The following is a 19445-nucleotide window of genomic DNA, read 5'->3' as shown; positions in this document are numbered from 1 at the left end:
ATGTGATTATTTTATTTATGTTATTTGACTCATGTCACTATAACAATGTTATTATTGTGCAATTTGTATGGATGCCATATACTGTGTCGGACGTTGCGACTCTCATTTCCCAATCGGCTTATCAACATTCACTCGTGTGGTGCATTAACACACCTATGTTGAATTTTTCAACTGTTGAGTGGTACAATGGGGATCGAGTTCTGCAACAATTCGGGTGCAAACAAGATGTTTTGGTCATTCCACAGAACTTTGACAATGTCCACGGAATTACTAAGAAGGGAAAATAAGCAAATAATTTAGCATTGGAGCATCAACAATATATTGTATTGTGGAACACCCGAATGGAGAGGAAGCCTCTGTTCAAATCTTGTTTGTTTAATTTGACACCCTCGGTCCACTTACCAACGTTAGTACATGGAGAACGGGTTGCCTTATTTATATGGTTGTTAGTTTACGGTACAAAGTGGACCAAGTCAATCACATCTGCCTTTTGCTCCTCAACTCGAGCCCGAGCCAGAACTTGTGGGGTCATACATACAACCGGAGGGTAGTTCTTATCATCTAGAGTAGCGCTTTGACAATTTTGCTTTACGGTCCCAAGTCTACGTATATCATCCAGAGATGCTCGATTGCACTATTTATTTTTTTGGTTTCTTTCCATTTGTATACCTGTATTTTCACTAGTATTTTAAAACAATACATACGGGTGTCATTTGATATAGTTGTGACACCAATAAAAAAATCTTTAAAAAAAAAATCAAATGATTATGTGATGATTGACTAAAAAAAGAGTATGGTGCCATCAATGTGTTAGGTGGGACTGACGAGTACGGTAGAAAACAGCTCATTTTCATAAATAATTTGTCCCCAACCTATTTTCGTAATTAATTAATTTTTTATATTATTTTTATAGAAAAAATATCCAAGAGACTAATGGTTCGTCTAACTTTTATTTTAAAATTATTAGTTTCATGTAAGTTAACAAGGCGCTTGTAGCTCAGTGGATAGAGCGTCTGTTTCCTAAGCAGAAGGTCGTAGGTTCGACCCCTACCTGGCGCGATTCAATATTTTTGCAGAGATTTTATTCACGGTCGAAACTAAATCCAATGGACATTAGATATCATTATTTGTGTAAGCGACAAGTTTTGGTACAATTCTAATATTAATTCCTTCAAATAACAACTTTGGTTTCAAATTCCTTCAAATAACAACTTTGGTTTCAAATTCCTTCCATTTTAGGGTGAAAAGACTGACTAATTGCAAATTCTAATCAAACCAGTGGATGATCCAATGAAAAGAACACAAGCCAACTGACCTCATTGGAATTAATACGTTTATGAGTTCCCTTGAAAAAAACTATATATTTCTGGTAAGCGGCAGAGCTATATCTTGACATTCAATGGTGTGTGTCTCTGTTGGTTGGGAGTCTGGAGAGAAACAAAACAAGACAAAGATTGCCTGCTAGAAATATGCAGAGAGGATCACACGTGTGGTCAGTTACTGGTACCAGGGAAGGCACGGCAAAATCATTGTTTCGAAGAGAACAAGAAACGGGCGACACGTTGCTAATTTATTTGGCTTTTTCTTTAAAGGGTTGTCATCTTCGTTAAAGAGGTCAAAGAAAAACACAACTGAAAGTGCGACACCATGTGCTGCCTGAGACCCCTTTCATCATGCATTATTATAATTTATCTCGATCAGATCAAAACCAGAAAAAAGGATGCTTTCTTCCACTACTTTTTTTTATTTTATTTGTAACTCAATCGAATTCTAGTTAAGATGGTCGATTTCTCTTGTTTTCTGATTTCACTCGACGAGGAATGTGGGTTTTGAAATTTCTTGGGAGATACCCTTTACTGTTTATTAACAACCATGTGATTATCAAGTCAAGGAAAATAATTTCTTTTATAATTTTGATGTCTATGTTGATTGTTATCTACGAGGAATATGTGTTCTATATAGGTTTTCCATAAAAAATAATCTCTCTTATAATAATAATTAATTATTATAATTGATATTATGGATCCATATTGTTGATATAAAATTGGTTACTAAATATTATGAGTTTTCTTTTTTATAATCTGGGTTGTTAAGATCAAATTTAACCTGTTATGCTTGTAACATAAAATTTTTACCAAGAGATTATTAACATCAATTTTGTTTAATTCAAAATTGATATTACAAATTTTCATTTTAATATTTTTTTAATAAAAAGGTATGAGTAATAAAATTTTCAATTCAATTATACAAATAAATAAAATTTGATTATAGTTCAATCATTTGACTGTTATACATAGAATCGTGATTCCACCATTCACACTAAAGCGTAAAGAGCTCGGAATGAAGAAGAATGAGTATAGAGTTGTACAAATATATATAGCTAGCTAATCGACCTTGTTTATCGCATGTTTAGACTACAAACTTCATATTTGTTTGATACAGATGGCAGTTTCTTTGATTAAAAGTAACTGGCCACAGGATCACACCGCCATCTGTCTCGTCATCTTCTGCGAATTGCCTGACAGTGACAAAATCCATTAATTATTTCCCTCATCTCATCTCATCTCATCTCATCTCATCTATCCTTTTCAAGCCTCTTCTACTCCTTCATTTATTGGCCGCCAAGAGGCTAAATACTATTAATGTAAATCCCAAAGCACTTCAGTATATATATTTAAGTGATGGTGTTTTTTATCCTTTTTCAAATACAACATTTTTCAACTTAACCATATCCTCCTCAAACGGTGCAGATTTGTTTGAAAAAGAAAAAGAAGTAAAAGCCAGGCCCGGGAAGGGGCGAATAACTAAGTGATGGGTAGAGTAAAGCTCCAGATCAAGAGGATTGAGAATACAACAAACAGGCAAGTCACTTTCTCAAAACGGAGAAATGGGCTTATCAAGAAAGCTTATGAACTTTCTGTTCTCTGTGATGTTGATGTCGCTCTTATCATGTTTTCCCCATCTGGAAGACTTAGTCTCTTCTCTGGTAATAAAAGGTCTGCTACAACCTACTACTTTTTCCATTTCTTAATTTTATCACTGCATATATTATATATCGTAATTGTTAAGTTGTCGCATCCTAATTATACACACACGTAAATTAATTAAGATGATCAGAGAATAGGAACATAAATTGAATAGCTTTCTTATAATTAAGGAAAATCCTGTTATATCAGCTTTGGTTTTGTTGTACTGAAGCATTGAGGAGATTCTGGGACGGTATGTCAATCTCCCAGAGCATGAGCGAGGAAGGTAAGAGAAACTCAGTTTAGATATTTTCTGTTTTCTTTTTTTGCCCCTAGTGAGAGATTTATGCGGTGTTATCGCCATGATTGATGTTGGTGTGTGTTGGCTTGTTACAACGCGACCATACATGAAGGCTGCGTAATAAGGAGGTATAGACGACACCCAACCCACCCCCCCAAAAAAAAGAAAAAAAAAAACAAACATATATCAGTGCCTGTTACTTTTCATGGCTTTTAAATTAAGATGCAATTTTGTGTTTTAACATATTTGCAGTTCCTAATAAAGGCACTTGGTAAGCTAAGGAATGAAGCCGATCAAACCTCCCAACCAACCAGGTTTCGGATTCTCAATTTCTCCAAATCAAGTCCTCTGATTTCTCATTTTTGTTTCTTCTAACTTGATTATAGTTTCCCTTTATATATATTTTTGTCTTTGCATGTGAAGCAGCCCGGAGAGCATCAATCCCCAACTTGAGGTAATTGGCGGAGAGAACATTATAATACGATGCTAATAAATTGTTTGATTTCTTAGGTAATCACATCGTTTGACTTAAATTTTAGGAGTTTCAGCAAGAGATTATAAACTGCAAGTCTCGGATTGCCAATATGGAGAAACGATTAAGGTTACTTAAACTCTTGTATTAGCATTAATTTAGACCATAGAACCTACATTAATCAAGACCCTCATCACATCATGCTCTTTTTGTTGGTTTTTTTTTTCACTGAAATTAGCTAAACAAGAAAACTTGTTTCAGAATATTTGAAGGCGATGCTTCCGAAATCACAACGTTGATTCAGGCCGACTACCACGAGCAGATCCTGGAGGAAACACTGAAACAAGTGCGCTTACACAAGGTATAGAACAGCATATATAGCATTTATTTTTAGCTGCCTCTACATGGTATATAAATATATGCTGAAGTTAATGAAATTTTGTTACCCAAACAGCAAGTTTTAGAGGAAAAATATACTTCTCCTGGTCCTCCGCCAACTACAAAGGTATTATTAAATGAGTAAAATGCTCTTTTCATATACAGATTTGATATATTAGAAGTAATATTTATAAGATGAGGTTATAAAATCCAATATATTTCTAGGTAAAACTTCCACCAAATGCTGGAGATGTAAATGGCTTTGTTACAGCAAGTTCCAGCAGTATCTCCAACCATTTCTTGAACTTTTTGGATTCAAATGGTCTTCTTCCTCCAGGGTGTGCATCAATTATGTATAGGCTTTACTGAAATATTTTTTTTCTTCGCTTGAAAAGAGAATTTTTTTTTTTTTAAACAGCTTTAATTTTATATTTTGCAGAGATGAGGCACCAGCTATAGCTGAAATCTTACCACCACATTCCACTGATCTCCTGAATGAAGAAGAAATAAATGTTGAGGAGCATTTAAGTCTCACAAGAGGTTTAGAGAACCACAATAAAGTACAACATCCTGAATTTGGACAAGTTAATGATGTCATGTTCCCTTGGACTCAACTCTATCCAACAGGTAGTACTTGGGGACCAAACAAACTAGTTCGTGGTTGGGCTTTTGAAGCTTAATTGTCCTACTTCTCTTACAAACTTATGGCCCGGACAATTCTCCATATTAAAGGATATGGGGTAATATATAAAATCTAGAATTAGAATGGAGATTTTGATATTTTATACATGGAAATGAAACAAAAAATAACAAAAAAATGGATCATTGTTATATTGTACTTTATATACAATACGATAATGTTTTTTAGCAATAGACATTACATTTTATTATCTTTTTTAATGATAAATGTATACACCGAGAATTTATCACATAATTTTTATTTTTTTACATAATATTTAGAATTATCTATAATTTTTTTTAATTTATAAATAGAAGGATAATTTATTGAATTCATATTCTCATGTCTGCTTGAGATAGTGCATATGTACAGGAAAGTAATAGGGTGGCCGACAGTTTTGGCAACCTTTGCCGCAACAGGTTTTGGGGCTCTATATTTCTGCTGGCCCTCCCGATTTTGTTCCTAATGTTTTGCATGATAACATTAATCGTTTAGCATCTAGGCTGGTTATTATGTAATTTCCATGCTCTTTACTAATTTTTATTAAAAAAATAGAGAGCAAAGGGATCAATTCTATCTATGTCAAATTTGTTACTTTAATTCAGTGAGTTATAGATATGATAATATTTAAAAATGAAAATATATCTTATTGTTGACTTATTTTGTCGAAATATCATTGAAAATTCTATTAAACATTTTCAAGATTTTAAAATTCTAAAAACACTTTAAAATAATTCGACATGTCAATCCAAAACTATTTTCAAAGTGCTTTTAAACGCATTTCAAAAGGCTTTACAATATATGATCAACCTATTCCTTTATAGAATTGATCTTTCCTCAAGTCAGTAGCTGAGATACTTTCTAAAATGGCAAAGGAACGATCCCTCCCTCTAGAGGATTAATCACGAAGATTGGTCCCCTTTCTTCTGGAATAGATCACTTGTGTTTAATAGTTACATTTTTAATGTAAATAATCGATCTCCCTTTTTAGAGGATCAATTCCTTTACATATAGCAGTGTCTAAAATTGTGACTTTTTATGCTACAATGGCTATAAAATGGATGTGATATACTCCAAACACACTCCAATAAGCAAGGGATGCATACTCAAAACAAAAAATCAAGAGAAAATACATTTGAGCTTTAACTTTCTATATTTTTCTCTTGGACATTTTTCGTAAGAGTTTTACTGTCAATTTTTGTACAAATTTTTATTCATTTTCATTGAGAGCTTACACTTTATAAACACCCATTTTAAAGAAGTCTTTTTTAATTATTGTAAATGAATCAACTGAGTTTTATCTATTGATGAAAACACATTAACTTCGATCTCATATTCTCATGTTCAGTTTGAATTTAGTGTTTTAAGTTGTGTCGTTGGGATCATAGATTTAAGTTGAAGATGAGTCTCGAGCTTCAAATTGACTGTTTGAATGTCAAACAAAACGATGAAGAATCGCCAATAAATTATTCAAGCTTTGGTGCTTGGTTATGGAAATGGGAGATTTATTCACAGTTGCAACGAGGCAGCTTGAGCCCAAAACAATTTTGGAATGGAAAATAAAATTCAAACCTTGCATTAAGATATGTAGCACGTCACTTTTTTTTATCTACAAAAAATTATTAAGTTTTTAAGTACACACTTGAAATATCTGGAGGGTGAAAACATAAGGAAAAACAAGTTTTGTAAAATTTAAAACCTATATTTTACAAAATAAATCATGTGACTGATGAGTATAAAGAGATTTGTTAAAAAAATTTTAAATAAAATAATGTATCAAGTTTCGATAGGTATTGTCTGAAGATTGGATTGATTAATTTGGCATTGGTTTATTAATGGTTGTTATTTGATTAAGTTGAAGTACCAGTTAGCTCTTGATATGTACACTAATTTATCTCTTGTTAGGTAGAATGGATCTTGATTAAGGTTATGGAATGAACAAATTCCTTCAAAAGTAAATAATTTTATATGGTGATATACGAATTGTGTCCCAACCAAAATGAGACTTATTGAAAAGCATTTTAGTGTGAGCAATAGTTGTGTTGGTTGTGGGGAAGTGGAGACTTCGGATCATGTCCTTTTCTCGTGTTCCATAGCTTAATCAACCTAGAATAAGGTGAACGGAGAGCAGTCGAAGTTGTCGACACAACAAGTGTTACAGATTCTGATCAATTCGACGGGTTCGTCTTATGTACGTCGTTTTTTAACCATTTGTTGGAGCACGTGGACCCATCATAATTTGTTGATATGAAAGGGTACTAACTTGATGGTTGAGGATATTGTTTGAGTGACTGATAATTTCTGTTAGGATCGTCCCGATTAAGCAACGAACAAGTAAAAATAGTAGAATAAATTGAGAAGATGAACACACAAATTTAACGTGGAAAAACCCCTCAAAAGAGGATAAAAAACCACGGGCAAAGATAATTTTACTATAATGGCAAAAGAATGAAGAGTACAAAAGATGGAGATAAAAACTAAACCCCGAAAACCCGAAAAACAAAGAACCCTCAAACGTAAACACAAAATTCTCTGAATGTGTTATGAGTTCTAATCTAATAGGTGTCTCTTAATTCTAAGATTGTAAAGGAGCCTATTTATAGGCTAAATTAGTAAGTCAAATAAACTATACTAATAAATGTTAAATATATTATACTAATAAATACTAAATCTTCTAGAAAGAAAATATATTTTTGTTTAACTTGACTTGCAAGCAATCTCTTAGAATTTGGGTCACACAATTCTAACAATCTCCACCTTGACACAAATTCTTTCAATGCCATCTTTGCCAAAACCCGCCACGGGCCTATCTTGAACTATGCAGGGAATTAACTGAGTCGAATCTATGCTTAGAAGCTGGAAGACTTCTAGCCTTCGACTTGTGCACTGCCAAATCAAAACTAACCCGGGTCTGATTTTCACGAATACAGTGCCCTAACTTTTCAAAACCTGCATCCAAAAGAGAATCTCTCTTCAACGAAACGGTCATACCTTTTTCCCTCCTATGACCAAGTTGCCTCCGCTTCAAATGAGTTGACTTTGACTCCGTAACGGACGAGGGACGTCCGATTTCACCGGTCACTGTAGAACCTTCCAGAATATAAAGACTGCCGGTTCTTTTACCTTTTAACAAAACGAGAGCTCCACGAGATACTTTAATGTCGCTCGACTCGATGTTGATTCTGCATCCTTTCAAGTCTAAAATACTCAAGGAGATGAGATTCTTTCGTAAATCAGGTACATACCTGACATCTGAGAGTGTCCTAATCGTCCCATCGTGTATCCTAATTTTAACAGTACCAGTACCGATTATTTTACTAGATGAATCGTTTCCCATGTGCACAACTCCACCTTCAACTGAACTGTATGTGGAGAACCATTCTCTATTGGGACACATGTGGAAAGAACATCCTGAATCTAGGATCCACTCAGACGTAAGCTTGGAGTTATCGCTCGTTGACACTAACAAGAAATCATCACCGCCTTCATCGACCAAATTAGCACCAGCTACATCTTCCTCGTTACTCTCAGCAGCTCTTTTATTTCGCAGTTTATAACAATCTGCTTTGACGTGACCTAACTTTTTGCAATAGCGACACCTTTTGTCTCGTTTCTTTGATGCTACCAAAACGGAAGCTTGTCTATCTGCTTTGCTATTCAAATCAAACTCATTGTCGAGTTTGTCTCTACTCAACAAATGACCCTTCACATCTTCGAACGAGAGTTTGTCTCTACCATAAATCAGGGTCTCCCTGAAAGACTTGTATGAAGAGGGTAAAGAGCAAAATAATAGCATAGCTTGATCTTCATCGTCAATATGAACCTCAACGTTCTTTAAATCATTTAAAAGAGTAATGAATTGACTGATGTGATCTTTAAGAAGCTCACCTTTGTTCATGCGAAACGTAAATAGACGTTGTTTCAACACTAAACGGTTAGCCAGAGAATTAGTCGCATAAAGAGTTTCTAACCTTTTCCACAAGGCGAATGGGGTCTTCTCCATCAATACCTCCTGCAATATTGTATTCGCGAGGCACAACTGGATTGCAGACAAGGCCTTTTCATCAAGCTCTTCCCATTCTGTTTGATTTAGATTCTCAGGCTTTTTCCCTGTAACAACCTTTTTCAAGCCATTTTGAACTAGAATTGCCATCATCCGAACTTGCCACAGATTGAAATTTGTCTCTCCATCGAACTTCTCAATTTCAAACCTTGTTGCTGCCATCTCTGACCGGGCTGATCTATGAAAGTTAAACTAGCTCTGATACCACTTGTTAGGATCGTCCCGATTAAGCAACGAACAAGTAAAAATGGTAGAAGAAATTGAGAAGATGAACACACAAATTTAACGTGGAAAAACCCCTCAAAAGAGGATAAAAAACCACGGGCAAAGATAATTTTACTATAATGGCAAAAGAATGAAGAGTACAAAAGATGGAGATAAAAACTAAACCCCGAAAACCCGAAAAACAAAGAACCCTCAAACGTAAACACAAAATTCTCTGAATGTGTTATGAGTTCTAATCTAATGGGTGTCTCTTAATTCTAAGATTGTAAAGGAGCCTATTTATAGGCTAAATTAGTAAGTCAAATAAACTATACTAATAAATGCTAAATATATTATACTAATAAATACTAAATCTTCTAGAAAGAAAATATATTTTTGTTTAACTTGACTTGCAAGCAATCTCTTAGAATTTGGGTCACACAATTCTAACAATTTCTTATAGCAATGAGAATTTGCATAGAATGTTTTCAACAGTACTTACGTACCCACGACGTTGGATGCTACAACGGCAGCCAGTTGGAGTCGCCTGACAGCTGGTAAGCTTAAATATAACATAAATACAACATTTTTTCAGGAGGCAAGATGGTTGAGTTTTGTTGCGGTAGTGTGAGATCATGGTAGTCAGTTGCTGGGAAGTTTATTGAGCCACCTTGCTGTTGTAAGGAACCCTCATATAGCCGAGATAAGTGCCATTCATGAAGTGTTGAAATGGCTTTGTAAGCATAACATTGATGATCTGATTGTTGAGTTGGGCTGTAAGATTGCGGTTAATGCGCTTAAGGAAAATCAAACTGACTTGTTTGGATTTGAATTGTTGGTCTAGGATTGTCTGTTTCTTTAATCCGAATTTACCAATTTATCTTTTAGTTGGATAAAACAGGAAGCTAATAAAATGGCTCATTAAGTAGCGAGGGCGTCTTTATTGCTAACTCCCTACTATGAGTTTGAGGTTACGTTAGAGTTTTTATCATCTATTATTCATGTTGATTTAACTGTTACTCGGACAAGAGAGTAGAGCATATAAAAGTGGGTGTATGGATTTTGATCTGTTATTTGCTTGATGCGTTTAATTAATGATATTTGAGCTTGTTAAAAAAAATGTTAAATTTATAATACTTCTACCATGGCATTAAAACTTAAACCAAAGTCTTCAAAAAAAAAATGTAAACCAATTATAAAACTTACAGGCCTGCCTTTGAAGAGCAGAAAGCAGAAAATTGAATCGGGTTGGGCTGTATACTTTAGGCCTTCTAAGAGAAATTAAGAACAGCGGGCGGCTGAATTGTGGAAAACTAGAAACTTGAAAGTAAAACACCCGCGGTGGTACCATTACCAAATCCCCCGCCTCCAAACCTCTCCTCCTTTGTTTTCAAATTTCAGAACCCAAAAAAAAAAGAAAATCATTTAAAAATTAAAACATAGAGAGAGCCCGCAAAAAACAAATCCCCAAACTCAAAAAAAACTTAAAACTGAGCGGTGGGTTTTATTACCAAATGCCGCCAACCCACCCCCCCCCCCGAGTTTTGAAAACAAAATCCCAAATGGCGCTTCTCATTTTTACTCCTTTTATTCCCCTCCCTCTTTTTCCCTCACTTCAACCCCCCTCCCCATCTCTCTCTTCTCTTCGTTTCCAAATCTTCCCCCTTCCTCTTTCTTTCTTTCTCTCTGCAACTGCAACAGGTTGGCTGAAGAGTGAGAGAGACAATGGCGGATCAGGAGAACTGTGTGAGAGTGACAAGGGCCGCGGCCAGGAAGCGAGCTGCCGAGTCGGCGGGATTGATGGAAGGGAGAGTCATGAACAAGAAAGGGTTGTCTTGGGGGACCTTTCCAACTTGTCCAATGTTGATGTCTCTGCGAATAAAGTTCAGGGGAAGGAAAACAAAAAGAAGCAAGCTAAAGGGAAGCTGAAATCAAAGGCGGAAGTCGCAAAGCCGGCTTTGGAGGTGAAAACAGATGGGGTTTCAGTTGATAAACCGGTGGATATCGATGCTAAATCTGTTGACCCACAAATGTGTGGGTATTACGTATCTGATATCTATGAATATCTTCGCCAAATGGAGGTATTTTCCCTCTCTCATTCACTATTTTTTAAACATGATCTTCTTAAGGTATCCCAAATTTATAGTGTCTTAAGCAACGAATCTTTTTAGATTGAAAAAAAAAATCTGTTTGCCCTTAGCCATTATTTAAAACTTCACGGGCTTTGATCTGGGATATTGCTTTACTCTGACCATAGTAACTAAAATAGGCAATTTGGGTTTGAATAATATGTAAACGTTGGCAATAGTTTAGGGATATATTGGTAGTCAGTCTGTTACATTTAAGCTTCTCCGATCAGTTCACTAAAGGACTTTTTTTGGGTGATGCAATTAATATTAGGCGGATCCGAAGAGAAGACCTTTACCTGATTATATCGAGAAGGTACAGAAGGATGTTAGTACAAATATGAGAGGGATTTTGGTGGATTGGTTGGTGGAAGTTGCAGAAGAATACAAGCTTGTTTCGGATACTTTATATATAACAGTTTCCTACATCGATAGATACCTGTCTTTAAATGCTCTCAATAGGCAAAGGCTTCAGTTGTTGGGTGTATCTTCAATGCTGATTGCCTCGTAAGCCTTTGACTTCTTTGGTAATTGGTGTTTTTTCTTTATTTGAAATTGTGGGATATGTTGTACTCACTTTTTGCTCTTTTTCTGTGATTGTTTCAAGTAGAAAGTACGAAGAAATCAACCCTCCAAATGTGGAAGATTTTTGCTATATAACAGATAATACATACAGGAAAGATGAGGTATTTTTTTTTCCTTCTTTATACTTTGACTACATTTACCCTTTTCACTTTCCATATGTATAGTACATTGCATGATTCATTGCCTGAAAGTTATTGCCTCAATTTGAAGGTGGTGAAAATGGAGGCTGATATACTCAAGTCCTTGAAGTTTGAATTGGGCAATCCTACTGTTAAAACATTTCTGAGGTAAGAATGTTTTAGGATGCGGATTTGTGTTGACAATACATATCAAGTAATGCCAATCACCAGAAACTTAATGCTTTGCTTCTGGTTTTTGTTTTCTCTGATGTTTTTCAGGAGATTTACCAGGGTTGCACAAGAGGATTACAAAGTAGGAAAAATGCCTCTTTTTTTTTGCAATTGTTAAGTCAAAGTTGTTAATATCTGTTATTGACTGTATAATTTCTTTTGATCTTCCTCAGGATTCCAGCTTGCAGCTAGAATGCCTTGGATGTTACCTTGCAGAGTTGAGTTTGTTGGACTATGGCTGTGTAAAGTTTTTACCATCAATGGTTGCTGCTTCTGTTATATTCCTTGCAAGATTCATAATTGAACCTAAGATGCATCCTTGGGTAAGAGTTTCTTCTTTCATGCCATTTTAGGTGTTGATTTGTCCATAGGTGGTGAATTTTTACTTACCATTTGTGTCTTGCAGAGCTCTGCTGTGCAAGAGTACTCGGGCTACAAAGCCTCTGATCTAAAAGAATGTGTCCTTATCATACATGACTTATATTTGAGTAGAAGAGGAGGTGCACTTCAAGCAGTTAGAGAAAAATACAAGCAGCATAAGGTATGTACACTAAATACTATGCATTGATACAATAATCATTTATATTGTCATGTGGTAGTCTTATTGAAATAACGTTGATTTCTTTGGGAGCAGTTCAAATGTGTTGCAACCATGCCTGCTTCTCCAGAGATTCCAGCTTCTTATTTTGAAGATGTTCAAGAAGTTGATGTTTCATATGTTGAAGATGTTCAAAGCAGTTAAGAGTTTGACATATGCTATTTCTGATGTGTAACTTCTATAGAAGGCCTAAATGTGGGTGAAAAGAATATTTGAACTTAAAATGGACTGGCACTTGAGCTTGCTAATCTTTTATTGGTTGAAGAACTCTCTATGGGTGTGGCATCTATGATGTAAGCGATTGTTGGTAGTGATACTAACTTGGCAAACATTTTCTCACATGAGCAGGACTTTAGTATGTTAATGATTCATAGAAATCAATATTGAAACATGATTGGCAGATTGTAAGTATTTCTTTTGGCTTCTACTGCTTTTGAAAAGTTGAACAGTCAATCTCCAAGCTTTGTGGTTAACTGAATTATGTGAAACTGTTTTGTTGATAAATGGATGTCATTCTCTGGAAGCAATAAATATACATTTACCCTTTCTCTAAGATTAACTATATGTCTGGTTTTCATCTAATTGATAAGTTATCAGATCTAATTCTGGCATAACAATTTGTTGAGATGTTCAAGACTTGTGATTGTTATTGTTGTACTGAAACTTCATTCTGGGTTTGGGTTGTTTCTATATAACCGAACTTGGATCTTAAATTGTTATCCCTTTGCTTTCTGTTTGATAAATGTCAAGCCAATCAGTTTTATATTTCTCAATTCCATTCCCCCCCGTGGATCTCCTGGCATAGGGTTAGGAAAAAAAATGCAATTTCTTTTATGGATAGCTGTCTGAAGTGATAATCTATGGTTTTCAACAGGTTCGCACATAAGAAAGGTTATGCTTCTTGGGTTAGATATTGGAGTAGGGCGTTCATGCTCTGAAATCAGAATTATGCTTCTTACCAAGCCAGTTATACTGCTATTAACGCAAAACTTCCTTTTGCAAGAAGTGATATGTGCTTTGGAATTTTGTTCATCCGTGCAATATCGATAAAGTATGAAATGGTACTGCCACCAGTTCTAATGAACATATCTGTGCTTTGGAAGTGATCGAAACATAAAGTTTTGGTTGTTAAAAGTGCACTAGAAATCTCATGAAATAGGCATTACAGAACATTTCATTTAATTTATGGAAGGAGATTATAACCGGAGGTCCAAGTCGATTTTTAGCAACTCTTCTGGTGATTTCAAGGATTGCGAGTCCACATGATAACTTCCTGGCCAGTTCAAACTTGTATCTCTGTCAATGGATCCAGTCCATGCCCCCACAATCTCTTTGTTGGAATCATTGAATCTTGCAACCACAGGTCTCCAAGCTGTGTTCAGTTGGCGCGCAACTGAATGGGGCTGAACACCAAGTGATCGGGGCATTGGCCTATTTACAGGCAAACCCACCCTTGCTATCAGTCTCTCCGACTGATACCGTCTAACTACTCCCCTCTCCCGTTTGTGGGCGTTCTGGTGGCCACCGAGTGCTTGTGAACTGCAGAACTTCCTCCTGCAGAAGTTGCAAAAGAAGACCTTGTTGGGAACATATTTTGATTGGAAACCACCCTTTGGTGCAACAATATCTCCGTGCCTGCCGAGACTCAAGTTAAGCCACTCTGTTGAATTGTCTCTGTCGACGCCTTCATCCCGTCTTTCATCCATTTGATGATTGCTTTTCATTTCTGCCACCCCTCGAGTTGAAACCTGGAAGGTCTTAAAAGCTTTTTAAGATTAACGAAACTATAGGATCATCGAGGAACGCCCTACAATATGTAAGCAGATATGTAAAGGAAAAAGAAGTGGCAACAGAGATGTCTCCCACCTTTATCACGTTTCTCAGTGAATGGATCCATTTATTTCGAGTACTCTTGGGGCACTGTTCATGTCTTGTCACCTTTTTTTTCCCAGGAAAACCTTTTCTGTTTATATCTTTTCATAGCACTTGGATTCCTAGCAATTCAAGAATCAATGTGGTGCAACAACAATTTCGACACAGTCATCATAATCTTAAAAATTATACGAATTGCCTGCCATGATATATGTGTTACTCTTGTCAAAAGATTCCAATGCCAGGTTATGTTTAAAAGCAAAAGTTCATTCAGCGAGTTATCAGCTGTTCACACTAGCTAAACCAGCCTATCAACAGTCAATCCATAACTTTTTATTGACCAGATGCTTGCTTTTGGCTATTAATGTGTCGTACAGGTATAATTTGATTGGACATAATAGCGTTTTCACGACAACAGCATTCCCTGGTGATATTGACAGTGCTATTAATGTGTCGTACAGGTATAATTTGATTGGACATAATAGCGTTTCACGACAACAGCACTCTCTATTGATGGTGCTTTCTGCTGTAGCATTATATGACGAAGACATTCTCCAGCAACAATGTTCTTTGGTGAAAACAGTGCTTGGATGAGTACAGTCAAGGCGCCAATTAAGTACCAAGCTCTCATTTTGGTTTGATTTTCTGCAGCAAGGTTACAGATTGATAGATATTGATGCTCAAAACACCGTACTATATATACTTATCGTCAAGGTTTATATGTTCTCCAGCTGATTTAAGTACCAAAAGTAGTTCATACATGTCAACTTGCTGTAAAATCATACACCAAATGCCATGAAATGAGTGAACACTGTTTGGTCTCCTTTTCATGTGGCTTGATAGTTGCAACATCCCAGGTGGGGGCTGATCCTATATAGATTTCCACGTTCTTTGTCGTTCCATAAAGAAACATTAATTCGACATTCCCTCAACTCATGGGTGAACTGGAGGGTAATGCCAATGGAATACGTAGTTGTTTTCCATATGGCAAAGAGTGGTTTTAACTTTTAAGTTGGATATTTATATAGGCAAGTGCATTGACCACAACTTCATTAACAATGTGGCATCCTGTATGACATATGACTTGGATAGAGGGTGACCTAACTTGAAGTTATCTTACATGTAAAATAAATATATGATGCTTGAAATTTAGAAAGTTTTGATACAAAATAAGTATTAAATGGTACGAGGATGAAAATAGAAGAATTGATGATAATTTTCATCTTTAGCTTCCCTGTTACATATTCTCTCCCCAGCTGTGTTCCTCCATCGACCGAGGAACCCATAAGAAAAAAAAAATCCTGAAATGAAGTTGGCAGCTTCGTAGGTACAAAGAATCTTGCTGTTTTGTTGCACTGAGACAGGGAATTATATCTGAACTAACAGGTTAAAGTGTGTGTGATGGCAATCCCTGATTAGGTGGTAAGTTGTTGCCGACTCTTGAAGATGAAGCTTGGCAGTGATGGAAAGGGAAGATTAGTGGATTGATGAGTCAGGGTAATGAGGTTGAAGCTGAGGGGCTGTCGTCCCCATCGGCACCTTATCCTAAACAAAAAAGCAATAAGTTAGTGGGTGAAAGGGTCTGACATTATTGCATGTGGTGTTCCTCTCAAAAAGGAATGCGCCAAAGTACCAAACACCCAACTTAATTCATCAAAAGACTGATGGGATGGTTCCCTAATGCATCATCCATCACTTCCTGAAACTCTCTCCCCTCAATGAACCACTCGAGTTTGAAGCCTAAAAGCAGGACCGGAATTCAGCCTTTTCTGTCATAGTTCAACAATACATAACTAGGCTACAAATGCTTTTATTTTTGTATGGCGCAAATCTAAATAATGGGGGCTGCTGGGCTAATGAAACAAGGCGTTGTGTTGGGTGAAATTTTAGCTTTACACTTCCCCCACTCAACATTAATGCTTAGAATTTCCAGTCAAAAACGTAAGCAAACGTATAGTATTTTTATTCCTATTTTCAACGAATCCATAATTGTACTGGCCCAAATGCCCGTATGGACATGGTTGATCTAAGTTGAACAATTGGGCCCAATTATGAGTTACGCTGGATGGTTGCCCTTAATTATTCATTGGTTATTTTATTTAAATTTAATGACTTTATTAAAAAGAGAATTAAATTTTAAAGGGATAGGCCAACTTGAGCTGAGCTGTAGCTTTAAAGGAAGGTAAGTGTTATTAATACTGTTTCTTTTCTTCACTAAATTTGAGCTTAATCTCTACTTAAAAAAAAACATCAAACTACTTATTATTCAATTTAATAAATTGGATTCAATATCACCTTTTCGCCAAATTCGAGTACATAAGAAAACAAAACCGCCTTTAATCAGCGATATCTTCCCTAATTACTCTTGCAGATGGGGTACTTCATTTTCCATACAGTAGTCCGTTGAGTGGATATCGTAAATTCCTCTGCTAGTCTTATCACGATTCAACAGTTTGTTTTTACACTATTCTAAACTATAGGCTACACTATCTAAAACTTGGTTGAATTTCGGATATGTATTCTAAATTATTTATTTATTTTTAAAAAAAATTACTTTTGGCCTTTGCCTGGACATGAAACGTGCTTTTGCATGTGTAAGGAAAAATGTTCCATCCTATCGCTATGGAAGAATGGCATGGCTAATAGCTACTTCATTACTTTCCAAATCAGACAAAATAAAAAAAAAACCCACACAAAAGGTAAAATCATAAGAGCCAAGATTTGTATACCAAAGAACTATCAGTTATCAAATTCCATAACTTGGAGGTGGAACTCCCCCCCCCCTCCTTATTTTAGGGACTGAATTCCATAATAGGAAGAAATAAGATTCTAGGAAAGCACGCAAGAGCATATTCTACTGTACACAAAAAACAAAAGTGTTCTTCTTCGTGAGATGCGTCCCATGTTTGCAGGGTATACGTCTCAAACAAAACTACCATCTCCTTTTTCTGAATTTTCCTAACAAACCCCACTTTGCTTTCTCTGCTTACTGCTTTTTCAGTTTTCACTCCAATCCTCGTCATCACTGGACATCCCATTTTCTTTCTTTGATCGATCATATGCTGTAAGATCTCAAATATCTCTTTCTCTCTTTTTTTCTCCCACGCTAAGAAGAAGGAAAAAGAGACCAGGATATATTTCACTCAAGGCAATACAACATGCAGCACTTTCAACAGTCTCTGCAAGTGGGGTTGTTGCAGACACTAATGATGGGAATGTTGGTACTCTCTGTGTTCGTGTCAGTCTCAGGGTATCAGAAGGAAGAGCCAATGGTTGTTGGCATGAAGGGTCATAATCCACCACATGATAAACACAAGCAACCTGTGAAGGTCAAGCAGCAGCACCACCAACGTTTTAGGCATTCCTTTGATGTATTCTATTCAAGCAAGAGGGAAGTTCCAAATGCCTCAGATCCACTCCACAACCGTTGAAGCTTATTTTGATCTGTAGTGTTTATGTTGATGCTTGTGACTTTGTGATGGATTAGTTAGACTATGGAACACGTGAATTGTTTTTTGGTGCATTTTGTCAACGATGGTGGGGTTCTTGTGGGGGAACTCTGTTTTATCTTTATATGAACTGTAAAGACTCGAATTTTAAGGTTATCATTTTTTGTTTTCGTTTCTAAAAAATAGATTAGTAAATAATTATTAAAAATATTTATGAAGTTAGTTGAGTGGTTAATTAGAGTTTAATGAAGTAAATTTAACTTAATTAAGGATAAATGAATAAAATGATTAAATTGAATGAAGTGTGAAAGTTTAATTATAGAATAAATAAAATTGAGGGGATTAAATAAGCAAATAAGTCAAAGTAAGTGCCAAGTGTGTGATAATAATAAAATACATGTGTGATAAATAATATACATACATTTGTAATACATGTATGTATTTACTTATTATTTAAGTAAGTATTAATGTATTTATTATTATTAAATTGATATTATATGATAAATAAATAAAAGAAAGACAAGTGTATGAAAATGATTTGATATAAGTGTATAAATAAAAATATACACATTTGTAATACAAGTATTTGGTAATAAATAGATATTTATTTAAATATTAAATCATTACTATAATTATTAATTAATATTAATATTAATTATATTATGAAATAAATTAAAATAGTGACAAATGTGTGGTAATTATAAAATACATGTGTAATAAATTGAATACATACATTTGTAATATGTATATTTAATTATTAGTAGATATTTATTATTTATAAAAGATATTTATTAATTAAATATTTATATTATAAGATTTTTATGTAATAAATATATTAAATTATGACAAGTGTGTGGATAATAAATGGATACAAATGTAAAATAAATATTTGATATTAATTAGATATTTATTAAGTTATCATATTATATATATATAAAGTAAAACAAAAGAAAAAGAAATGAAAAAAAAAAGAAGAAAAGAAACAGAATGAAACGAAACAGAGAGCAAGGAAGGAAAGATAAGAAAGGAAGGGAGAAAAGGAAAATTTGATATTTCAAGGTTTGAAAGTTTAATTGTCAATGTGGTATCGGAAATCTCGATTAAAAAAGGACAAGACAAAGTCAACGGGAGTTACCTCGAAAATTATGGTTTGTATTTCTATAACCCGAACTTAATATTTAATTATTGAATTTATTATTTATTATGTATGGTAGGTGCATTGATTAAATTATTTGAAATAAAATGAATATTGATTGAAATTGAAGGGTGAATTTAATTAATAATTTTTGTATTTTAATTGAATGTTATGGTAAATAATTAAAGTATGAATTATTGGTATTGTGTTTTTATTAAAATGATTTGATTTGAAAATATGGTGAAATAATTATGAACATGTGTTTAT

General features: G+C 34.9%; 2 protein-coding genes, 1 long non-coding RNA gene, 1 other non-coding gene and 1 pseudogene across 9 annotated transcripts; 4 read left to right on the top strand and 1 right to left on the bottom strand.

Annotated features, from left to right (window-relative positions):
* Positions 1–986: 986 nt before the first annotated feature.
* TRNAR-CCU (transfer RNA arginine (anticodon CCU)) lies at positions 987–1059 on the top strand. Its single transcript has one exon. It is a non-coding gene; the product is annotated as a tRNA-Arg (tRNA).
* A 1636-nt stretch (positions 1060–2695) lies between these two features.
* Positions 2696–5039, top strand: LOC107958163 (agamous-like MADS-box protein AGL104). 6 transcript variants are annotated; one of them, XM_041113892.1, is made up of 10 exons: positions 2696–2996; positions 3199–3252; positions 3380–3395; positions 3520–3581; positions 3691–3721; positions 3807–3868; positions 4001–4100; positions 4194–4244; positions 4343–4470; positions 4557–5039. In XM_041113892.1, the coding sequence occupies exons 1-10, from the start codon at positions 2812–2814 to the stop codon at positions 4795–4797; spliced, it is 930 nt and encodes a 309-aa protein (XP_040969826.1). In that variant the 5' UTR covers positions 2696–2811; the 3' UTR covers positions 4798–5039. The 6 variants fall into 6 exon arrangements, with proteins under 6 accessions (XP_040969826.1, XP_016749337.1, XP_016749339.1 ...); XM_016893848.2 differs by having other exon boundaries at positions 2697–2996; positions 3694–3721; XM_041113893.1 differs by having other exon boundaries at positions 2699–2996; positions 4343–4455.
* A 5551-nt stretch (positions 5040–10590) lies between these two features.
* LOC107958161 (putative cyclin-A3-1) lies at positions 10591–13170 on the top strand (annotated as a pseudogene).
* A 700-nt stretch (positions 13171–13870) lies between these two features.
* On the bottom strand, positions 13871–14817 carry LOC107958162 (zinc finger protein 7). Its single transcript, XM_041113891.1, has 2 exons — positions 14589–14817; positions 13871–14470 (listed from the first exon to the last, which is right to left on the bottom strand). Exon 2 carries the CDS (start codon positions 14444–14446, stop codon positions 13919–13921), a length of 528 nt encoding a protein of 175 aa, XP_040969825.1. The 5' UTR covers positions 14447–14470; positions 14589–14817; the 3' UTR covers positions 13871–13918.
* A 2379-nt stretch (positions 14818–17196) lies between these two features.
* Positions 17197–18199, top strand: LOC121229466 (uncharacterized). Its single transcript, XR_005927221.1, has 2 exons — positions 17197–17507; positions 17596–18199. It is a non-coding gene; the product is annotated as an uncharacterized lncRNA (long non-coding RNA).
* Positions 18200–19445: the final 1246 nt, after the last annotated feature.

The sequence above is a fragment of the Gossypium hirsutum genome, chromosome A05 (genome assembly GCF_007990345.1).
Source record: "Gossypium hirsutum isolate 1008001.06 chromosome A05, Gossypium_hirsutum_v2.1, whole genome shotgun sequence".
NCBI lineage: Eukaryota > Viridiplantae > Streptophyta > Magnoliopsida > Malvales > Malvaceae > Gossypium > Gossypium hirsutum.
This window is presented reverse-complemented; position numbering and strand designations above follow the sequence as displayed.

Excerpts from the sequence above, each read along its gene's own strand:
- LOC107958163 (XM_041113892.1), top strand. The coding sequence starts at position 2,812 with ATGGGTAGAGTAAAGCTCCAGATCAAGAGGATTGAGAATACAACAAAC. Across the intron at positions 4,245-4,342 it reads GTCCTCCGCCAACTACAAAG|GTAAAACTTCCACCAAATGC; the intron begins GTATTATTAAAT and ends ATATATTTCTAG. Across the intron at positions 4,471-4,556 it reads CCAGGGTGTGCATCAATTAT|AGATGAGGCACCAGCTATAG; the intron begins GTATAGGCTTTA and ends TATATTTTGCAG.
- LOC107958162 (XM_041113891.1), bottom strand. The coding sequence starts at position 14,446 with ATGAAAAGCAATCATCAAATGGATGAAAGACGGGATGAAGGCGTCGAC.